The sequence below is a fragment of the Cataglyphis hispanica genome, chromosome 8, assembly GCF_021464435.1.
Source record: "Cataglyphis hispanica isolate Lineage 1 chromosome 8, ULB_Chis1_1.0, whole genome shotgun sequence".
NCBI classification, from domain to species: Eukaryota; Metazoa; Arthropoda; class Insecta; order Hymenoptera; family Formicidae; genus Cataglyphis; species Cataglyphis hispanica.
The window spans coordinates 8,123,513-8,147,844 of NC_065961.1; the positions used below are offsets into that span (position 1 = coordinate 8,123,513).

The window sequence follows — 24,332 nt, forward strand, 5'->3', positions numbered from 1 at the left end:
TACGAAAAATTACGTCGTAAGTCATAAATAAAGAAGATTTGAAATCTTATATCGATATACATCGAATCTTATATTGTTTTTCCATTATCAAAATTGATCGATTATATTTTTTTCATATACATTTTATGTGGTTATGCAAATCGATTTTGTCAAACATGAAAAATGTATGAGTGAACGAAACAAACATATTTCAAATGTGCATGCTTACGGAAAGAAAACTATAAATATCTAGTAATTTTTTGCGCAACATTTCCGACCATGTCACGGAGTTAAAATATATATATTTTGCATAGATTATTACTACGTGGTACGTGTTGGCATGTTTTTATAATTCGTGTAGTCGCTAAGTTTATCATCGCAATGTGTGATATTTGCAATGATCATCATCAGTGATAATTGGCAGTATACTTGCATTATAATTATACGAGCAACGTTGAGTGCTGACACGTGAAATGGCCTGGTTCGGAGATAGCCTATCCAGCCTATCTAATTTAAAGGGACAAATTACAAATTTCACGAAAGACGTTTTATCCGATGGTATCGTCGAGGAAATAGGTACGTATAAGTGTAATGAAATTTAAAATCAATTTAATATCTCGGCATTTTCGTTAGAGCGTAGCTATATACATGATATGTGTTGAGAGGCAGGTTATGATTGTCAAATGACGTTTCTAATTTACCGATCGAAAAGCGAATATACTAACCGGTGGTTTCTTACCATGGATTCTCATTTGGGAACTTATTTAGCGGCAGTTATTCAAATAGTTTACACAATCGTAAATCATTTTGAAAAATTTATTCTTTTCTCTCTTACAATTATCATAATTATTATATCATATTGTATCTTTTAAATTAGCATTGTATCGAGCTTTAAATTTGAGAGCGGCAGATAATATTAATTCTCATTATTTATTTGTACATTATTTTATATTTTTTTATCTACATTTAATATATGCTCTTGTTTTAAACTTTATGATTATTTATTATAATCGTATTCTACATTTTTATTATTTTGAATTATGTGGATGAAATCTTATATCTCTCATGGAACATAATTTATGGGAAAATGTAATATTTATGTTAGTAATATTTTTTTCTCATTTTACTTTTTATATAAATTCAAATTAGTAATATTACTAAGTTTTGGAAATATTTGCACAAATACTAGCAGTATAATATATAAAATTTTATTAATTAATAATAAAGATTTTATTTATTTTCAGATGAACGATCAAAAGCTTTAAACGAAGCGAACGAAAGATGCAATCAACTGCAAGAACTTCTCAATTCAAAAGATGCGGAGGTGTGTGCATTTATTATAAATTTATAATCGTAATACACATATACACACGCATGTACAGATTTCTAATATAGCCTGTTAAAAGAGAAGGGTTGCAATGTGATTAGAAATTATTTTAACAGATGTCACATTCCCTGATAATCGTGAATGAGTGTAAAGCAAACACGTTCATTTCTTATCCGTTAATATATATGAAATAATCTGAAATCTTTTATATTTCGTTAGAAACAGTGATATATATATATATATATATATATACAGATATCGTAAAAAATAAGCTTAGAGAACACAGAAAAATCAATTTTCAATAATTAATACGTCCAAAATATTTTTTGTTATCAAAAAATATCGAGAGAGAGAGAGAGAGGAGGAGGCGTGGGGGAAAACATCTTTTATACCTATCTTTACCTATATCTACCTACCCATCTATGTGACGAAATACCTTTTACCATAACGATCAGTCAAGAGAAGGGAGAAGAGAGGGGAAAGAGGAGGATGGAGAGTTTTGGAGGCTACAGGTCACACAAGATAACACATCGAGGATCGAAAAGTGGGGACTGTTATCGCAATGCAAACGTAAGATAAGAGCGGCAAATGTAAACGCGCATCGTACGTCCCTGTATCCACGGCGTACCACCGGACTTCCTTCTGATTGTGCTTCCTAATATTTAAGCCGGAGATGCACGATTACTTTAAGACCCCAAATTCAATTCTCGACAATATCTCTTTTTTTCATCTAAAACTGGGCAAAAAATTTTTTCAAATATAAATGGTTTAAAGCTTGATTATAAATTAAACATTACAGTTTCTGCCATGTGATACAATCTCTCTCTTTCCCCCTCTCTCGTAAAAATCAAAAGTATATTAATTAATTTATTATTCAAAATTTATATAATTTTTACTTGTATATACTTTAGAGATTTTGGTTTTTTCATTTTCGATAAATTTTTATTTATTCGTGCTTGTCATTTATCAATTATATTTATTAAAATTATAACATACGAACATATAAGAAATGAACGAAAATAAATTAGCATGCCGATTACTATATACATAATTTTGATATAGTCTTATGGATATACTTTTATTTTGCAGGAATTAACATGAAAATCATTTATATTTATAGATTTCTCTCCTTCGCCGACAAAATACCGAGTTGCAGAGCGCTGTCATTGAGATGAACGCAAAGTACAAGGAATCGGTGAGTCAAAATTCTGTATATTAAATAATTTTTATTACCATTACTGTAAAAAAAAAGAATACTCATTATTTGCGCGGGATATAATTTTTTGCGAGAAAGATGAAAATATTTCTAGTTGAAATCACATATGTTATTTATTTCTAATTGTCAGTTAAACAATTATTCGAGAGTTACAAAATTGAGAATAATCAATAAACAGCGCATGTTTTGTCCCTTTTTTTAAGCAAATGTAACTATTTTAACTCTAGCTATTCGCGAACGTTCGACGCATTGGTTATCACCTTTTTAAATGTAAGAATTGCTCGCGATTACATGACCTATAAACCGCTTAGCGTCGTCATACGCTTACCTCTCCTCTTGGGTTCTCTTGCCTTGTTAATAATCGAAACTCCCAAGTTTCATATCACCACGATAATTTATTATTATATCATCACATTATATTAATAACGAGAATGAGCCATTGTCTTTAAGTTGTCTATCATTAACTCGCTACGATAATCCAAATATGTGTGTATGCGTGCGTGCGTGGTGCGTGCGCGCGCGCGCGAAAACGCACTTGTGATAACAAAAACTTGTCGTTTGGCATTAGCTAGGCTAGCAGATACCGATAATAGTAGCAAAAAAGTTATTTTTTTATCAGCGTTTAGATAAGGGACTTTTGTTTCGTGTACTAGTTTTATATAGTAGTTTTATTAGCAGTAGTTTTATATTTTTTATTATATCTCACACATACAACTGGCTTAATATCTATTTGTGACAATCGAACGTAATATTTCGATAGAAATTAAAAGAGAGAAAGAAGGACTTTGAGCTCGACGGAAAAAGATACACACACACATATATTAATATATTATACATGAGAGTATACGTAATAATTTATATGATTAAAAATATTTATGAAAAAGGTATTATATTCAGAACATGTACTGTTTTTCATTGACCTGAACACATTGTTTGAAATTTTATGTTTTATGTCTCAAGCTCTCATTGTGTAGAATGTGTATACTGCGTTAGTCTAGAACGAAAGATAAGGCAACGCACTGTGTTCTTACACTTTATTATATATCTTGGATCAACAAAGGATCGGTCTCACTTGTCGTGGAATGTGTCAGAAATTTCTTCGAGGAAAGAATATCTCATACGACTTTTTCTTTCAGATAAATTAGCAATCTTTTTTTTTTTCAAATATTTATATTTTTCGTCACAAATGACTAGATTATATTTATTGTATTTATTATACATTCATGTATACAATCTTATACAGAGAGTGCAAAATACATCGCGCGCTTACGCGAGCGTAGTTGACGTTTGCGCGTGCCGATCATGTGATCTTTCTATTGTGACATAGAGAAGACGCAATATTATTAGTGTACGTGTGAAAGTATGTATGCGCGAAAAAATATCATAATTAACGGAGCCAAAATTAATAAGACTCTCCTGTATGTATTTTGCAATTGATAACACGACAAAAATGTGTGCCAATTTTCTAATTCCTTCGAATCGTAAAGGCAAAAAATGTAAGGCTGACACGATGCAAAAGGACACAATGATGATTCATCGTTCGTGCGTTGTTATGTATACGCAAGTGCAGCGATTTTATAGTCCTTGAAATCTATCGTAACTAACGCATCGAAAGTTATCTAATATACGTTTAAAGTTTAAAGGATAGAAATTTCACGTTTTGTCTTTTCTTTCTTGATAATATAAAATATATTCTCGACATAGATATTATTATATGATAAATTACAAAATGAAATATTGCGCGTGAGATACTCTCCAAAAATTATATACTATTAAAATAAAATGCGCTCTCATCGCTTCTCAATCGCGTTGCTACAAATATAGATTCAACGGGCTTGCGCGAAACTTGAATATTGCAGGATACATTGTTGAAGAAAAAATTTTCCTCTAAACTTTTCGTAGATACGCATTGTAATCGGTTGGAAAGATTTTAGCCTATCACGTATGTGAATCCTATGATACGATAACGGTCCGTAAATTGGTTCAATCTATCGATCTCGGTTAGGAGTCTCGTGCTACCCCACAGTTTCACTCTGTTGCCGATAACACTCTAAAGTATGATAAGAGTGACGCGAGTTGGGGTTGCTCAGTTTTCAGCACGATAGTGACTATGACTACTGTCTCAATCGAGTGGCTATAAATACTGGTTGAACGAGTTTGTACAAAAGTTAACCGAGTGCTGTTTATGCGATAAAGTTTGGTAGATAGTAATTTTCGTTGCTGAAAAAATTGTTAAAAGGTTAGTGATATATATATATATATATATATATATTTTTTTCTCTTTCTCTCTCTTACCACTATCTGTTGATGATTATCTAATATTTGCCATTTGACATGTAACGTTGACCGCTTATTTTTAACATTGACAATTGATTCACATTTATTTTCTAATAACTAAGTGCTTACGCACTTTATTGTTTCATTGTATATTTTTTTAAATATTACGTCGACATAATCGTATGGAGAAAGAAACGGAAGAATAATATTGTTTAAACGTCATTGATATATGTAACATTGTCTACGAAGATACAGTTAGATATTACAATTATAGTAACAGTTTTTTCGATTGTATACTTGGATTCTTTCCGGTCGGTGTCTTCTTTGTTTTCTTTTTTTTTCATCAAAAACGGTGTATTGTAAATTCTACATCGAGAAACGAATTATTAACGGTGATACTAGGAGTGAAAAATTAGACAGTCATTAAAATTCAGGAAGTATTCGTAATTTACGTAATTCGTATTTACGGTTTTTAAATGATTGCGCGATCTATCATTCGTGTCTCATTGACGACAGCTCTAGCCCTTCTTTTCAAATTTTTTATTATTTCTCTCTATTTGCATATTTGCTCCAAGTATACAGTCGAAAGAACCAGAGTCTCGAAAATTTCTCGGCCGATTTTACTAAAGCGATTACTATGGTGTTCTTTTTTATAATATTTTCCCATTTCCTTCAGCTGTGCCCGCAGCAAGCCTACCTACCATACGGGCCGATAAAAATGTCCTGTCGATGTCTGCGTTAATATAGCACGTACATTCATACATACACGGTCGCATTAAAAACGGAAAAAGATAGCAAAATAGTCCAATTACATTACACGACTGCTTCTCCGCACTTTTATATTTAAATAATGCGTTTTATACGTACAAAAGAACAAAAAAGAACAAAAAAAAAATAAGATTATACACTTGATATACGTGAAAGAGCGTATACGTATCCGAGAAATATAATTTATCGTCTCGCTGTTACGTGACTATTAAAACTCGGGATATGAAATAGTTTTCGCGATAGCGGAAAGGCAGCTCGCGTGTATTTGCAAAAACGAAATATCGAATCGAAAACGTTTTCGCAAAGTGTTTCGACATGAAATCGCACACACACACACACACACACACACACACACACACACACATATATATATATATATATATACATAATATATACATATATATATAATATGCTATGATCGTGCATCCTCGTATAATTTTCTTACATTTGCACCGCTCCGCGTAACCTCCACGCGTAACCTCCTCTCCTCCTCCTTCTCCTTCTTCTCCTTCTTCTCTTCCTCCTCCGCCAGCTGCTGTGTAGGGTCACTACTGCTAGCTCTGGTGGAGTGGAAGGTGGAAGGTGGAAGAGTCGAAACATACACAGTCATTCGTCGGCCAGCGCGTTCATTCGTCGCGTCACGCATCTCGCAACGTGCCCACACATGGGGACACACGACCGTTTTTTTTCTTTTCCGAAAAAAATGAGATCTAGATAGGAAAGCTGCTCTCCATCAATTGAAAAATACGTCGTACGTCGATATTTCGCGAGTTGTTTATTTTTTTTTTTTTCTTGAAGCGTAGAAGCGGATCGAGAAGCTATATGCGACAACAATTTTCAATTTCCAGGTAAGTTTTCAGAATCGTTTCTGTTATGTAGAGAACATGTTATTTTTTATTCGATGTTTTATCGAAATAATCATTTTACTTGATTTGTAATATCTGTCACTGAAATACGATAAGATAAGTTTATCTCGTTATACTAGTTTTAATACAACAATTTAAAAAATACTTTTAATATTTCCGAAAGAATGCTGAAAGGATTTTTTTTTCATTCGTCTTACTTTTTCGTTCCATCTTCTTAAAAAATACGAGAAATCGATGAAGCATTCTATTTTATCGTGAAAAAAAGAATAATTATGAAAATAATGTTAAATAGCAAATTTGTATGTATTTGTGTATGTGTATGTGTGTATCTCGGGATATATTTTAAGTTGCAATATAAAAAAATAGCAGAGCACGACTCTTCTATCGCGCCATTTTTTCGCGTGCCAAGTGATGACCAGGCAATTTATCGCGCGCACGCGTACATTTCTATGGATATTTCGTAAGTTTCGCATCCAATTTCAAAAACGTAGTCCTTGCTAAATTATATATATATATTTGATTCCTTTTGTTAAATGAAATTTAAATGCAATTAATTTATATCGATCATTATAGATAATTTTGCGAATAATATTTTAATATCTTTAAGATTACAAAAAAATGTTTGCTCGCCATAATATGTTTAGTATAATTTGTTTTCCTCGTGCTACATGTTTTATGATTGCAATAGAAATGTTTAAAAGAGGAACATACAAAAATTTGGGAATTTAAGATTCATTAAGTTTTTAATTTATATATAAGACTTTCAATTTTCTTGGAAATTTAAGGTGTAAAATTTTAATACTTTTTTTTTATACTATACACATTTAAAGAATAAGTGCAAAAAACATGGAAATTTCTTGAAGAAATTTTAATAGCAAACGTTTACGATAGACGTTTATAAAATATAAAATGAGTCGAAATTAGCGTTAGAATTTTCAAGGCAAATTTATTTATCTCCATTTGGCCGCACAGTATAAAAGTACGTAAGTCGAATTTGCGCCTATTTCGCGTTAAGCTACGTTCCCGGCAGAGTTATCGGTAGATAATGCACGAAGGACAGGCTTACCTATGATTACTTAACCAACGCGACGCGCGATTACCTGTTACACTCGTACGACATTGGACAGTATTAGGTGCAAAAATAGAATGTTACTTGTAAACGATAAAAGTTGAAGCGCATACTTATCGTATATGTCTCAACGTGTGTGTCATATATATGTAGCGCGAGTATCTGACAATGAGTTCAAAACGTTCGATTTCATGGTGACGTGTGCGCGTATATATGTCAAATCTTTGAAAATAATGAGTCAAAAAGGTACGAAACATGTGTTTTTTATAGCTACTTGTCCACTTGTTTGATTTTTCATTTTTAATTGGCAAGATCTTATTCGTATAAAGGAAAAAATTCTAATTCTAATATTCTAATTCTTTTCCTCACACATATATATGTGGTCGAAGTAATCGATTTTTGTGTAATTTGTCAAGATAAGTCGAGTAGTCTGACTTGATGATTCAAATACATTTGGTGGATACGAGAAGAGATATATAATAAATTTTATTTGAGTTGCAGATACAGTACGTTTAGCGTAAAATATAAATGTTTGACACGTAGATAAATTTCGAACTTGGCATTAAAGAAAAAAATTAGATTTACTAATTTAAATGAGATAAATTTTTCAATGAAATGCGTACGATATAAAGATTGACATTTTACCAACATGATAAAAGATGAATCATTTTTGTCTTTGTTACAATGGCGATGTAAAAAAACATGCTTTTTTTTCGTTTCGAAAATTAATAACTAATCGGATAATATCGTTTACATAACTAAACACACACACCCACACATATATATATATATATTGACGATTTCGTAATATTAGAAAAATTTTAGCTTTTTTCAAGATTTGAAAGAGTTTAATTCATTATCGCTCTCACATACATCTCCGAGTTATAATATGCGATTTAATATTTGCAAATCAACAGCTGTGACGGGATGTTATTACATGCCGTCTATTGTAATCGACATTGAAGGGAAGAGAATTTTGTTCTTGCGTACGTTACGTTGACCAAAGATCAAGAAGGCGTAATATAAATGACGGAGATGTCATCGCGAGAAGTCATAGCTATCGCGTGTATTTTTGTTGTATCCGTTGTATGGTGATGAGCTGACACTACATCTCGTCTCCGATGACGACTTCTTACTTCTTACTCCTTAGCTCGAAGAACTCGCTGAGCGCCAACTTCTCAGTATCCAACACCAAAGACGGTGTGTTATTCGCGACGTTTATCGATAATGTTTCCGTCGAGTTTCTCTCTGGCGGATGCGCATGGCTTTCATTATCCACAATTTTTGTTCCGCCAATTAATCGACATTGATCACAAATAATCGTTATAGATTTCGAGGCTCGATAATATTTATTATCCGAGGAAGACTGTTATCGCTTCGAAAGAAAATCGCATCGATCGACATCGATGTTTCTTGGGCGAATTAAATTGTCCGATATAAGTATTTGTCGCGCGATGAGCGACAAATAAATGGATGAGATATCCATGATATTGCGCGAGAGCGTTACTCGACATACAGGATATTCGACAATGCAAGGGTCATGCGAGTCAAAGCCGGAAATAGTAAGCTGTGGTTCTCATTCGCCCAATAAAACTGCTTTCTCCTGCCAAATGAATTTTTATATATATTTTAGAAATTTTCCGTTTCTCTCGGCTTTTTCCCTCGGCGCGCAATGGAGCGGAGTCGCGGCGAATAAAAATAATAAAAGTGGTCGAACTTGAAAAAACCTGACTTGGCGATACACACTTGCTGTCATTTATCCAGATTATTTATCGAACCCTGAACCCCACGGACATCGCGTGCTTGCACGCGTGAGTACACTCTCGATTGCTCTTGTATTTGTACGTCTCGCGGCTCGCGGCCACTTGGTTACGTCACTGGCATCGTGGACATTATTATGTTCCTACTGACGCAGGTACAATATGCCTGCCACGCTATTAGAGCAGCCTGTGTTAACCTGAAACTCCGCGTAAGCGGAGTGTGTTTCGTAACGTCGCGTCGCGTCGCGTCGCGAGAGACACTGAAATATTATAAGAGATATTTCTTTAATATCGACAAAAATGTGTGCACGAGTAGCGAGGTGGTACATTGTCGCCGGCGCGATCTGACAAATAATTAGCTTCCAAATTCTTTTTCATAACGGGATATTTATTATTATTTGTATTACTTTTGTAGAAAAATGACTGCTTCTCTCTCTCTCTCTCTCTCTGCAGTTGATTGAATCGAGTGATAAATTATATAATTCGCCAAATATTTCTCTCATTCCCTTCGAAAAATACACGTCTTTCTTCCAACGCGATGCAAAAAGGATAACGGAGCAAATGCAGATGCATCGGTTGGAAGAAAGCATGTGTCCGCGCTTCATGTAATAGTGATTTTATGACACATCATCGTATATAGAGCAACATCTGCGCCTCGAGTCACACGACACGAGAGCTATTAAACATTTCTTTCTTCTCCTGTAAATTAATTATTTTACTTTTATATTTTTGCGTATTTTCCTTTTTTTACTACTGCCATTTTCTATATCTTCAAAATCTATCACAATAATCGACTACGTAACTCTCAAATATATATGCACGTGTATAGCCACGGTCAGTCGAGTCCCGAGTCTCGTCGGTTGATTTTTCATCATCAAGGATTACGATAACTCGCGCGTTTGCGATTGATAGTAACATCCTTTCTCACGCTTAATATCAGGATTGCGTTATCTGCGCACGACGCATCAACCACACGTAGCGAGCTGCACAATATTTACCGTACAAATATTGAGTGCACGTAATGTTAAAAGAAGAATTTGAAAACTCGAAAATAAGATATGTTTGTTATAAAGGTGATGCGTTGAAATTTTTGCTTTTTATCTGTCGACCTATTGGATTAAAGGAAAAAAAAAAACTATTTCAACATTTTGAAAGAGAACTGTTCAAGTGACAAAAAATCATCATTTTGACCAAGTTTCCTTTTTTGTTTCACCGGATCACTATTGTGCTGCATCTATTTTAAATATTGTAACAATATATCTAGCCACACATACATACTGCACATGTATATTATTCAATTTTACAAACATGTAGGCATTTTTACGTCAGTTTCATATAACGTGTCGAGTGTTTTAATTACTTATTAGATTTGAGAGATTTGTTTTCACAATGTTTGTCGCGTAAGTGTAAGTCGCTGACGCCGAAAACTAACGCGATATATTCTGTTTTATAAAATTGAGGACTTGTAAGCATTATCGGAGGCATTATATCATTGGACTTACACATCTCGCTCTCGTCGCTCTCGACATACCGAAACGTGTGTAAAACGAACAAAAAGAAAAGGCCGTTACGAAGAAAAGATGGAGACTCTTGTCGTAAGACTGTATGCAAGTCAAACGACGCATTATTCCTTGACCTGACCCAACGAAACCTCCTTTCATATTCATTAGGATCGTCCCACTTCAGTCTGTCGCTTTGGACCACGGAACGCAACAATGTGTCTCCGATGCATCGCACAAATCGATTTGTATGAAAAATATCGAAGAGAATAGAGTTTATATATATATATATATATATATATATATATATATATATATACACATACACACACACATAACCGAAATATTAAATATATTTTCGATATAATATTACCAGAATATGTCGAAGAGTTGTTGCAATGTTAGTTTTTTCACAAACACATTTTATATTGTTTGTTAAAGAAATTTATATAATACATGTATTGTTTTATTTTTATCACATATGTTATTAATCTAATATGATTTAATCTAATAAGATCAGTAAAAGGACGAAAATATTAATAGATTTTTTATTTTTTTATTTTTTTTTTTTTAGTCACCGTCTCGAAAATCTTTCTAGATCTTTTCTCATTTTAATAAAAAAGGGGAAAAGGAAGCTTTCTTGTTAATCGTCTTCTTTATATATACATTTTATCCTGGTTAGTATTTCCATTGTATAAAATATGCCCGATTAGAATCTCGATTTTATCACGCAAGATCGAGTACAATGCTATTCCCGAGTCGCAGGGCCGTATATATATAACACCTATGTATTCATTAGCATTTTGACGTGTAACGTTCACCTACCGAGGAAAGATTTCCGTAAGCATCCGCGGCGGAATGAAAAATGACGGAATGCAAACGTGTTTTCCCTATAAGATCCCATTTTAAAGAAAACGAGAAACTTTTGTCGAGATAGGAATACAATTTTCTCAAATTCCTTCCATTATTGAATTTATTTGGCTATATTATATATGTAGATCTCTCAATGATAGATCCACTGTTGAGCGTGACAAGACAAATTAGCTATGAATAAACTTTTAAAATTTATCGGAATCAAAAAAGAGACAGAATGCTTTTTTTGGAAAAGCATTTTTTGTTCAAATTTTAAATCATTAAAACTCGAGGGATGTAAACATATCTCCCTTTTGTTATAGAAGGATGCACATCACCTCGATGAAACTGAAGGCCTCTTTTGCGATCCGTCGTGCGTCGACAATCGAAACGCAAAGAATCAAAATGTACATCAGCTACAGGAACAATTGGCTCAAGCCACCGTGAAAGTACGCGAATTAGAATACGAACTAAAACATGTCCAAAAGGAAATAATTATTAATAATACAATCATTTGAGGAAAATTCAAGTTTGCAATTCTAAACAATTATAATACAGGTAGCCAACACGTCCTTGAGAGATGATTTTTCCGATGGACATCAAAAGGCTGAAGTCGTAAGAGCGAAACAAGATATGATGAATCGTATAATACAAATGGAAGAAAAGGTACAAAGAACACAATGTATTTGAAACGTTATCTTTTAGTTATACATCGATTGTGAATAAAAAAAAAGAGCTCAAAGTTGTGATGGAAAGAAATTGATTCTTGTGTAAGAACGAGCCATTGATAAAACGTAAAGTTACATCATTAAGGATAAAAAGGTATTCTTCTCAAGAGTTAAATGTTTCAAACATGTTTGGGAGGACAAAGAAAAAAATTATTTACGGGTATTTTAATTCGATGACACAAATTTCTCAGAAATTAATGTATATATATATATATATATATGTATTGGTTAAATTATTTTGTTACTATTTTTGTTACGAATAAAAAAAAAAAAGTTGTTTGCTTCAACTTTTTCTTACTAAAGATTAATTTCTTATTAAACGTCGTGATATTTGACGTTTAACGATTATTTTGAATAATGTTATATTATGTTTTTAATTTATGGAAATTTTAGATGAAAACATGCGCGAGAGCAACTATAAACTCCTTCCCTTTAAGAGAAACCAGCTCATTTTTTTTAAGTACATATAATATTATTTATTTTATGTCTTTTTAGACTCGAGAAGCAGAACGAAATGCTAAACATATTCAATTGGACGAGGCCAGTCTTATCAATGATTTTCGTTCAGTTATATCGAAATTAAACTCGCGTGAAAAGTTTGATTTAGTCAGTGGAGCGCTGAAAGCTTTACAGATCGAAAACGAAACGCACGAGAAGGTGAAGGATCATGAAAAATCCAACGAGCAACTCGAGAAAGCTGATGATATCGAATATAATACTTTAACTTTGAAACATCATTTGGATAATATAAGCTTGCAACAAAATAAGCCGAGTGATTCGATTCAAGAACCTTTGGTCAACAAGCGGGAGATAATCTTACAGCAAAGAATAGAGGAACTTCAAAATGAAAATAAAGATCTTTTGGACGCTATGGAGAAATTGGATGAAGAACATACGCAATCGATTGGTAAGTAATAGTAGTAGTCCTACATGCTATCCTCAACCTTTTTAGTTTTGATCGATTAATCTTGTCGCTGCCAATTTTGCTACAATTCTAAAAACACAAATTCTGATTTGCACAGAGAAACTATTGTCGCTCAGAGAAGAAACTAATAAAAAACATCGTTCTCTACAAAATGCATACGAGCAGCTTTCCATAGATTATAACAAGTCCCAGAAAAAAATAATCGAGTTTCGTAATAATGATTTGAAAGTCGATGAAAATGCTTATACCAAAACGAGTCATCGATCTGTCCAGACGGACAATTTATATAATTTAGACAAACACACTCAAATAACGGTTCCTCTTCAAAGGGATGATATGGTGTCAGAAACAAGTATTCTCGATGATATTACTCAGAAAATTAAGATGATTTTAAAAAGCTATACCATAAGTACTATTGAACCGGATGAAACGATCTTTGAAGCGATCGCGAAACAATATGTTGACACTAAATGGAAATTAGACGTTTTGGAGAGGAAAATAACTGAAATTACCAGAGATTTAAACGAAACTAAAGAAACGAAAGATGTTTTACAAATAGAATGCGAAGAATTGCAGTCTCATATCGATTCGTTATTGTTGGAAAATCAAGTTTTAAAATCGAGTTTACCGTCTATTCCTGAAGCAAGCGAAGAACGAGTAGTCTCCTTAGAAATGGAAGTTGAATCTTTACGGGAAGAAGTGAAACGACTCTCGATTGAAAACGAAAAGATACAAGAATTAAATACAACTTTAACGCTCGCGGTACAAGATAAAGGAATGTTTTCGACAAGTCATGACCATTTGCAAATAAATGTAAATCGCAAATCAAGTGACTCATCTGTAAGAGAAAATGTAAAATGTCCAATATGCTTAGTAAAGAATAATAGTTCAAATGAAAACGCGGTATCTGTCGAGCAAATAAAACTTAATCGTGAAAATAAAACGCAAGAAATAAAGTTGCCCAAGATATCCAAGACGAAATTGTTGGAAAATAATGATCTTGTATCGTTACAAGATCAGGATATCGTCGATAAATTGGCAAATGAGAATAAAGAAGATTTGCTTCAAAAGAATACGCAATTATATGACACAACTTTGCGAGAAGAAAATGATTATCAATTGCACGATTTGCAGGAACGGCTTGACATAGCTATTCGCGAGAAATTTGATTTGGAGAATGATATTTTACGCATGGAAAAAGAATTGGATGAGATGCAGTTTCAAATGGACATAAAACAATCTCAAATAACAAAATTAAATCAGGATAATGATAGATTAATTAAAGAAAATATATCTCTGTCAGAGCAATTAACTGCTACGCACGATGAATCATTGGACAAGATAGAATTGTTAAACACAGAGATGTCGTTGCTTCAACAAGAACATAAAGATTTGACACAGGAGGTATCGATTTACAAGGAAGAATTGACTCGTACAAAGGATAAATTGCACGAGTCGCAAGAACATTATGCAAAACTGGAAAACGAACATTATGCCTTAAAAGTACGGTATGAACAAATTGAATTAGAAAAGAAAAATATTCATACACAAGCGATAAGAATGCAAGAACTTGAACATGAATTAAGTCTAAAAGAGTCATTTATAGAGAAGTTGAATTTTCTACGAAATAGATATGAACTTTTAGAACAAGAAATAAAAGATGTTCGTACTAAAGAAACGCAGTTGTTGAAATCTCGAGAAGACATCTCAGAGATATCTTCGCCAAACATAGATAGAGCCAATAATAGATTGCAGGAAGAACCTTCAACCGTTGAAGATAATTTAATCGGAAAAGAAAACATTATACATGTGAAAGCGGAAATGCGAGATTTAATGCCGAAAGATACATTGATTATCGATGAAGAAAAGCGAGAAAAGAATGTCTTACAAATACACAACGAACAAATGATGAGTGAAATTACTGAATTGCGTAGCAAATTACAATCTGCTATTGAAAATAGTAAAGAATCGGCAGAAATGGCTAAGCAGACTATCGAAGGTCTCTCACATCTTATTCGAGAAAAAGATCAAGAAATGAGCATTCTACGAACTGAAGTAGATCGTGCGAAGACTGTTATCGCACAAGCTTCCAATGAACTCATCCTAATCAGAAATCAAAAGGATGAATTGGAACGAATTGTTTCTGCGAAACATAACGAAAGTTTACAATATCAGAATGAAATTGAAAAGTTGGTTCAACGCGTGAACGAACAAACGGCTCAAATCCAAAGATTAATTTCCGAGAAAACAGCGAATGAAATACGAGATGAGAACGTAAATCTGAAGGAACGGCAAAAGGACTATACTCATCAAATTGTTGATCAACAAAATGGGCAAAATGTCGAAATTGTGGCTCTGAATAAAAAATGTGACGCATTAGAAATTGCTTTGATGCAAGAACAGTCCAACAATAGAATACTGCAAAATCAGCTTACCGAAAGCCGAAACAGGGAAGCTAGTTCTGTTAAAGAATTAGAAAGACTGAGAACGCATTTAGTCGAAATAGAATCGAGCTATACGGAAGAAGCTCTAATCGCTGAAAAGAATCGTCAAGAATTGGAGACGAGATTATTGCAAGCTGAAGAGAAAGTGAAGAATAGTTCAACTGCTTTTACATCGGCAAATATTCGGGCAAATCAGCAGATAGAAACGTTGCAGCAACAGATAGCTCTGATTACTCAACAAAGAGATCATATACAGACAAAATTATCTGCCGCAGAAGACAATATTCAATTGCAATCTGCCTCTTTGACTAATCTGCAAATAGTTTTGGAACAGTTTCAACGAGGTGAGCATAAGCTTTTTAATGCATGTCAGTTTTATGTTTCGCTATTACAATACTATTGTATATATAAAACTGATAAACTTGTAAACTTGTAAAAAAAAACTGCATATTTTCTGTAAAAGATGCCTCTACAAAAATATTCACCATAATAATTATATTTAGATATAAATTTATATATGTCTATTATATGATATTTATGACGTTTCAGATAAAGAACGCGATATTGAGTCAGCTACAGAAAAAATTCGATGTCAGCTCAATGAAGCATATAAGAAACAAGATGAATTATTAAACGAAATTTTGATTCTTAAGGTTTGTTCTTATATCTTTCGTGTATTTATACAATGGTCTTTCTAAATTTCTCTCTTCTTATAAAATTGTTGCACGTGTGTATTATGTGTGTTTACAGCAACAATTATTTGAGGCTAAAGAATGCTTGCAGGCTGCCTCAAGATTAAGCGAGCAGCTTGAGAAGAAGGATGAACAAATCGAGCGTCTCGATGAAGAAGGTAACCATTTCAAAAAATTATATATTGTATTGCCTGCATCTTGTTTCTGGTTTATGGCATGATTAATGTTTTTAAATTAAATCGCATCCTTTTACTGTGATATAAAAAAAGCCGATCATATTTTAATTTTATTTACATATTTGTATTTTTATTATAATCCATTACGGTTGGTTGATAAAACGCGAGAAATGAAAAGCACATCAGAATATAAAATCGTCGATAAAAATTAATCTGATTATCAATATTATCTTGATGAAAAATTAATTATATAAACGTATAAAGTTTATAGAGTATGTACAACTATCTCTTTCAACTATAATTAGAAATTTTTTTCATCAAAATGTACACGCAAAGAAAAATTTTATATTTCGTATTGTCTAATAATAATAATAATAATAATAATAATAACAGTAATAATAAAATTTTAGCAAAATTTTAGCCGAGTTATTGTTGCCACAATAATTCGATATAATATTCAAACATGCGCACTGTCCAATAATCCATAAATTGTTACTCTGCAGATTTCTGAATCAAATATATCAACCATATCAACCATATAGTATATTTTATGGCTTCTTTTTGCAAATAACATAAATAATATGCATATACACAACATATATAAGAATGTGTAAAAAATTGACTATTAAATGATATTATTATATAACACTGTGTGGACACATACATGTGATATTAAAAATACACTATATACGTGCATTGTCGAAATACAAATTCTAGTGCAAAATTATCAATGTGTGCGCGTTCTGTGACTAATCTCTGCGAACGCATATATAATCCGGTGATGTAGTCAAATATCAGCTGGTAATTCTGGGATTGTGACAGTAACCCAGGATTCTTGCTGGTATCTGGCTACGAACTGGATCATCGCCTTTGCATACTCACAAATCACGTATTGATTTATTCATGCAATTGCCACTGGTGCTGGTTTCTGCACTTTACTATATTCTGCGAGTTTTTGTTTCTCTTCCCTTTGGTGATTCTAACTTGAAAAACACATTCAGGAATTTGAAAATTCAATCATTAACGCTGCACTTTCCTTTCTATATAAGAATGATCGAGAGAATTATCTTTATCGCCTGTTTTCTTATTTGTATCGGTCATCATTTCATTATATCTTATTATTATTACGCGACTAATTATCAATATCTAATTGTGTGCGAATGATTATATTTATAGATATATACCGTATTAGCGAATTATTTAGCTTGCACATGTAGTAGGTGTTATCTTTTTGATTGATTGAAATCCTCGAGATTGATGAGATCATGTAACGTCTTCGCAATAATATAACTTTAACACTATATATATATATATATATATATATATATATATATGTATATGATATATATATATATTGGAATGTACGCACGAGAGATAACAGTGATGTAAAGCTAACTCTTGCTCTCATAACTAGCTGTATACAATGATACATACTTAAATATTAAATCGATACACCAGTATTGCACAAAATGATTGTAATTATTTGCTAATTACTAAGGATTACATTGTCTCCAAAATAATTGCCATTGCTTTTATTTCTAATTCCTTTGCATCTAACTGGTGTTTTCTCAACAAAAAAATTCAAAGTTTTTCTAAATGATAACTGAGACTGGAAATAGAAGAATTAACAATAGACAAATTGAGATATAAATGAAATATTTTAATACATTAGAATATATATTAGAGCGTATATATTAAATATAAATAAAATAACGAATGTGTATAGTAGTCCTAACTTGGTAGCGATGACGTGGGTAATCTCATGCGGTAACTGTGAGCGTGTAAATACAAAAAGCTCATATTACCTCGTGGGGTTTCCCACTCGTTACCACGATTCGTCAAAATTATAAATTTTTTTCGATCAGTCAAAAATTATTTTTACATGTATCAGAATAGTCGGTCATTTTTTTCAGCTATGATAGTTCAATTTATAGCATGTGACATGTAGTCTTGTATAAGTATGTTTTTATAGACGATATATCTGTATGAGATTTTTTATATATGTATACATATGGAAAGAAAGAGAGTGGCTATATATAAAATAATATATAAAAATTGTGTGTGTGTATGTGTGCGTATGGTCTTGAAAATATTTTGTTGAAGTTTGAATGTACTCTGCTACATAATTGGAGTACAAATCATTACTAAAAGGCTTCTTTAATTCTAGTGGCATGCGTGCGATTTTAGTTTCGTAGAACAGCATGATAAACGAAGAATGCAGCATGAGCAATTAAGATGCAGGCGAGAGTATTGCATCAGGTACTGGTGTGATGTCGAGGCAACCAGTACTTGTGTTATACTTACGCTCGTTTCTTTTCAAACTACCAATTCATCAACGATGGATCGCGCATGGTGTACATAGAAATCATATAAATTTTGCATAAATAATATTTCGAATAAGCATCGTACATAAACACATATATACATATATTTGAATATTAATTGCACTCTATATAAAGATGAAAAAGATGAAAAAATTCTACATATATATGCAAATAGATTTAACTTCTATAAAAATTCTTACTTTTTTCATTTTTCTTTTGGATTTCAATTTATATTGTCATTTAAAAAGCGTTCAAATAAAGATAAAAAAATGTGTATTAATATCAAAAATATATACTCTATATTCATTTCTAGTTACGCGATTGACGACATCGCTAAATTTTGCCGAACAAAGAGTAAAAGAGGCAATGGAGCATGATGAGGAGAAAATCGACAAGTGAGTAAATATAATTTTTTTTCTAAATAAATGAATAACAATATTTTTACTCTCTCGTATATCTTTTTCAGAATTCTTATTAAAAATCTTCTTTTGGGTTATTTATCCTCGGCTACATCGGACAAGTCTGCGATACTCAGGGTCTTTGCTAATGTTTTGAATTTCACCGACTCGGAAAAAGATAAAACTGGTTTGAACAATGGAAATGCGCAGAGCGGTCGGCTCTTACGCTCTCACGAAAGTGGCAATGTGCCTTCAAAGGTATACAGATTAATTTATTAATATTAATTAATCAACCTCAAAACATTAAAAGTTTTGCATTCGTGATTGGACGATTTAGATAATTGCGATTACATCACGATATTTTGCATATTTTGCAGTATCAGGGAGCATCTTTATCAACAGCTTTTGTGAGATTTTTAGAAAGTGAATCTAAACCGAAGCCTCAGCTACCACTTTTGCCGATCATGAATTCAGTGAGTAACAGCAATTTATTGTGACGCGAGATTGTCTTCATTTGAAAACATTATTCTCATTATGCGTTTTAATTGCAGTCTTCGTCGCGGTCAGAATATAACAAACAACGGCCTCCATCATCGGCACAATCTACATTATTATTGTCTAACGTGGCTCTTCCAACATTTCCAGACTTTATTCCGGCTAGAAATACGGGATCTATTTTGAAGGAAGTATTAAAGGACAGTTGATTATACGCATTATATTAAAAAAAAAAATTGTACAAATAATATTAGAGATTACAATATATTCGGTTGCATTTTATACCAATATTATATCGCCTGATTGCATTCCACTAGAATCCACCTTTTGCACATTATCCGAATTTTTTTTTTTAATAACCATTTGCATGATCAATACCATTTGTATATAAATATATATGTATTTTGTGTATATGTCTTTGTCTGTTGGATAGATAAAGAGCGATATTCTTGTTTACTTGAACTAGAGTTTTAATGTAGCCATATAAAGTTACAATGAACAAAAAGTATATTATTTCGCTGCTTTCTTTTCGCGAAGAATAGCAAAGTAACAAGATTTTCTATTTATAACGCAATGACACAACGTCAGTTACTACAAATAATATAAATACATAGTAAAGTTTCATTATACCACTAACGCACGTACTGGGGGCATAAATACAAAATTAGATCATGCGTATTCCAACAGAACTAGTGTACAAAATATAAATCTTTATTCAACGATTTCATATACTAGGTATTATTATTTTGCGAAACATATGTACATAGACTTTCTGGCACTTTTTCTTCAATCGTATCAAAATGAGATGGCGTTTTATAAAAAAATGGATCCTTTTTTTATTTAATAACTCTATAAATTTTTCGATAATTATCACAAGAATAAACAAATGCAAAACAGAGCCAGTAGTGATTAATGTTTTATCATATATAAACAGATATATATTTATTTATTTAATTACGTCCAAAAAATTTCTAACAAACAAGTTCTTATATTTATTGAAAAATCGAAAAATTTATAATTCATTTTGAAGAAATTCATAGACAAATTTTAATAAACATTTTGACTTTCATAATTGTAATTTCTGCAGAATATTTATTATAAAGGAAATGATAATTTGGCAATTTTAGAAGCGCTCACGTTTTTTAATTTTAGTAATTGTTGAAATTGATAGATTGTGAAATGAAAGAATGTTGATTTCTATTTGGTGATTTCAATATTATAATGGATTGTTTGCTCAAAACATGTAAATAATGAGATTCTAAGTAGCTGTTCGAGTCTGGTCATATTGTAATTAAATGTCTCAATTTCTTTAGCGGAATACAAATTAATGCGATAATGTCACGTGAAAAGGTATATATAATTTACTAGCAGAAATACTTGTTAATATAAATGCGTTAAATTATGTTTTACATAACGCGCATTATGAAACTTTTTGTCAATACATTTATCAAAATCAAATAACATGACTGTAAAATATGTTGATAATTAATAATTTGATGTGTCAATTGTAATAATCGTATTGATAATTTCAAATGGTAAATATAATTATTGAAATATTGCATTAAATCTTGATTAAGAGCGATATGAGAAAAAAATACCGTTTAAATGTTTAAAATAAACGATTATCGTATGCACGTGCGCGCGGACACATTTTAAAACAAATAGTGTATATCACCAAAAAAAATATTTAAAAACAAATAATGTCCAAATTTTCAGTCGGTCAATTTTCACCGAAATCAATATACATAGACGATGATATAATGCAATAGTTTATAACAATATGTAGTAAAACACAATACATAGTAGTAGTAGTTACACGTGTGCGAGTGATAATTTCCCTCGTTTATTTTAATTTTAATCGAGATTTAATATACGCACTCTATAATAGACATAATATTTCTGTAGCAAATATTCGCATGACAAATATAACAATATGAAACGTTTCATATTTAAGCGTAATCCTATTTTTGTGCGCTTTCTTCTATTTTTACGACTTATCACACGTTTCGTTAAACACTAACGAGATTCAGGATGATATACTCTGAGCAAGGTATATCATCAATAAATTTCAAATGATTCATATCTAGAAACGATACATTGTATCGAAATGTTAACAACTATAATCCATATGCAATGGAAACATTTATTTTTGATAAGCAAGAGTATCCGCTACTTGGTGTTTACTAATTTTATCGTAAATATATATATATTTTAATTTGTGTATTTAATAAAATCATCCTTTTCTAGAAAGGTTGTTTGTTTAAAAAATACGTGTAATTAAATAATGTTATTAAACAATCTGATCACTGTATATGAGAGATGTTTAATATTCTAATACTGAAATTATACTTTTTTCTTCTAGCATTTTTGATTCTCGTTGTTTTAAAAGATAATCTATAACAATTTGTACATTATAAAAATCGTCACACATAGTCGAAGGTACGGATACTCGATTGCTAACATTCTAATTGAAATTCATCATGTCATGGGCCTGATACTTCTTTACAATACAATAATCAATAATCTTATCTAAAGTTCTTTTGATCCTATCTTCTGATATTACAATGCACATAGATATTAGTGTCAAAGTTTCGTTTCTGTGATATATAATTGATGTATAACGATAAGTCTAAAGTGTACGAATATCACAATTTCATCTCCCATAACACTATATGTGCGTCATTACTGTTGGGGTCTTTGAACGCGTAGGTCGATTTCGAACTTTTGTCAATATAGGATTGCGCATGTAGTTGCCTCCAATTGATATAACCACGTCCACCCATTAATGTCAACACCGTCCTTTTAGGTTGTTCAATTTGTTGAATCGTTTTACCATTTTTCTTACCATTCATCTTAAGATTATTCGCAGTTGTTGTTTCCAATGTGGATTGTATTGCGCTATTGTTAGTTGGAGAGAGGTCGTAAGGACCGTTACGACTAGCTATACTACTATTACGTGATAATTTTCCAGTTTTTAAAGATAAATTTTCTTCCGAAGATGTGTACAGAGAGCTCGCATGAGAATCTACCGACCAGTTGGAAAGATCCAATGATCTAGGCCTAGTGATTTTCATTTTCAATCTGCGATCCAAAGTACTCACTTTATTTGGTATGGCTGCCAATTCTGGGTCGCTTCTTCTCAATGTTTCGTAAATAGGGTCTATACCGGAATTGTTTTCATTTTCATAATCTTTCACGTACATTAATTCACCATAAAGTCCGTAAACGTCACAGTTCTCACCAGAACTCTGCGAACTGGAGATGGAGCTTGATAAAAATCCACAACCAGCTCCTAATCCCCTCGGAAGTGTTTTCGAGCCTCTACATTCATATTCTTTGCTTCGTTTTCTTCTCAGCATTACCGGGCTTCCCGTTAACTGTTGTTTCAATTTCGCAATATTATTACACGCAGAATCTAAACTCGTTCTATCTCGCGCTTTCTGTTCGGCATCTCTCGTTCTTAATGGTACACTTTCATCATCATTGATGCGAACATTTTTCGCGGTAGAATACGTTGCGCCTTTCGTATTGTGTATCGCCAATAAAAATGTAATCGGACCAAAGTGAGCATGATACGAAATATTGACGCGTCCGCTGATAATTGGCACTCCCTCTAAACGTGGTAATGGAATAGTTAAACTAATACCTACATTAGTGCCGACCCACAAGAGACCTTTGCATGCTAAAAGCGCCGTAACCGTAACCGCAGTTTGACTATTGACAGCGAGAGTACCATCGCACGAATTTAGAGGATTATTCATTTTCGTCACTCTCAACACATTGGACGCTATATTGATGTCTTGCAAGTGTTTGAACGTTTCCGTGTGATAGAGACAAACTGTACTGGAATTTTTAAGAGCGACCCAAAGACCGACCCCGGAATGGGCCATGAGTCTCACATTTCCAACATGTTCGTGTTGTGCGCTAAAGCTCTTGGTGACATCTCCCGAAGTGGCATTAAGTACCCAAACCTTCTTGCCACAGGCGGCATAAACTGATGTATTAATTGGCATTAGGCATGAGACTGGATCGTTACCGAGTGATATAACAAAGGGATCTTTGAGGGCCCAGATACCATCGGCTTGTCGTTTAAATAAAAGTAACAAACCTGTGCCTAAAGCTACGAAAACATTATCGCAATGATACTTGATCTCAATTATAGGTCCCGAGACAGGATAATTACCAATCTCTTCTTCCTTTTCGGGTTCTGTTGCGGCATAAATAATAATTTTCCGAGAATCCGTGCCCATCCATACGAGGTCGCTGGCGAGCGTGGTAAAATCATTGGATACCCCTTTTACAAACTCGATAGCGTTCACTCTAGTTTCGACCAAATCGAAAGTAGTTATACGTTTTAAACAAGTCGCCGACGCTGTTGTCGATTGACCAAAAACTGTTACATGACTGGATATGCCGTCTCCTGTACATATCCACAAATAATTTTGACTTCTACCGCGTCGTCTAGTGGAACGTGAATTTTCAATGGAATAATAACAACCGCAACGTACCTGCAATTAAAACATTGCGATATTATGTG

General features: G+C 32.6%; 2 protein-coding genes across 12 annotated transcripts in view; one reads left to right on the forward strand and one right to left on the reverse strand.

Moving 5' to 3' along the window:
* On the forward strand, positions 1-20,083 carry LOC126851300 (thyroid receptor-interacting protein 11-like). 7 transcript variants are annotated; one of them, XM_050595086.1, is made up of 14 exons: positions 1-16; positions 294-555; positions 1,224-1,303; positions 2,427-2,501; positions 11,937-12,062; positions 12,172-12,279; positions 12,837-13,248; positions 13,364-16,054; positions 16,260-16,363; positions 16,461-16,560; positions 19,216-19,297; positions 19,369-19,558; positions 19,678-19,773; positions 19,852-20,083. In XM_050595086.1, the coding sequence occupies exons 2-14, from the start codon at positions 453-455 to the stop codon at positions 20,002-20,004; spliced, it is 4,320 nt and encodes a 1,439-aa protein (XP_050451043.1). In that variant the 5' UTR covers positions 1-16; positions 294-452; the 3' UTR covers positions 20,005-20,083. The 7 variants fall into 7 exon arrangements, with proteins under 7 accessions (XP_050451043.1, XP_050451044.1, XP_050451046.1 ...); XM_050595087.1 differs by having other exon boundaries at positions 11,940-12,062; XM_050595089.1 differs by lacking the exons at positions 1-16; positions 294-555; positions 1,224-1,303 and adding an exon at positions 1,778-1,876 and having other exon boundaries at positions 11,940-12,062.
* The window catches only part of LOC126851299 (rho guanine nucleotide exchange factor 10), a 17,693-nt gene continuing 13,383 nt past the window's right edge, over positions 20,023-24,332 (reverse strand). For all 5 annotated transcript variants that reach the window (XM_050595080.1, XM_050595081.1, XM_050595083.1 and 2 more), the window contains one exon: positions 20,023-24,303. In XM_050595080.1, coding sequence (XP_050451037.1) covers positions 22,441-24,303 — 1,863 coding nt within the window. In that variant the 3' untranslated portion in view covers positions 20,023-22,440. The remainder of the gene's footprint in view (positions 24,304-24,332) is intronic.

Bases quoted from the DNA above. Each gene is read 5' to 3' on its own strand.
- LOC126851300 (XM_050595086.1), top strand. From the start codon at position 453: ATGGCCTGGTTCGGAGATAGCCTATCCAGCCTATCTAATTTAAAGGGA. The intron at 13,249-13,363 runs GTAAGTAATAGT...TGATTTGCACAG, and splicing joins AGAACATACGCAATCGATTG to AGAAACTATTGTCGCTCAGA. The intron at 16,055-16,259 runs GTGAGCATAAGC...ATGACGTTTCAG, and splicing joins TTTGGAACAGTTTCAACGAG to ATAAAGAACGCGATATTGAG.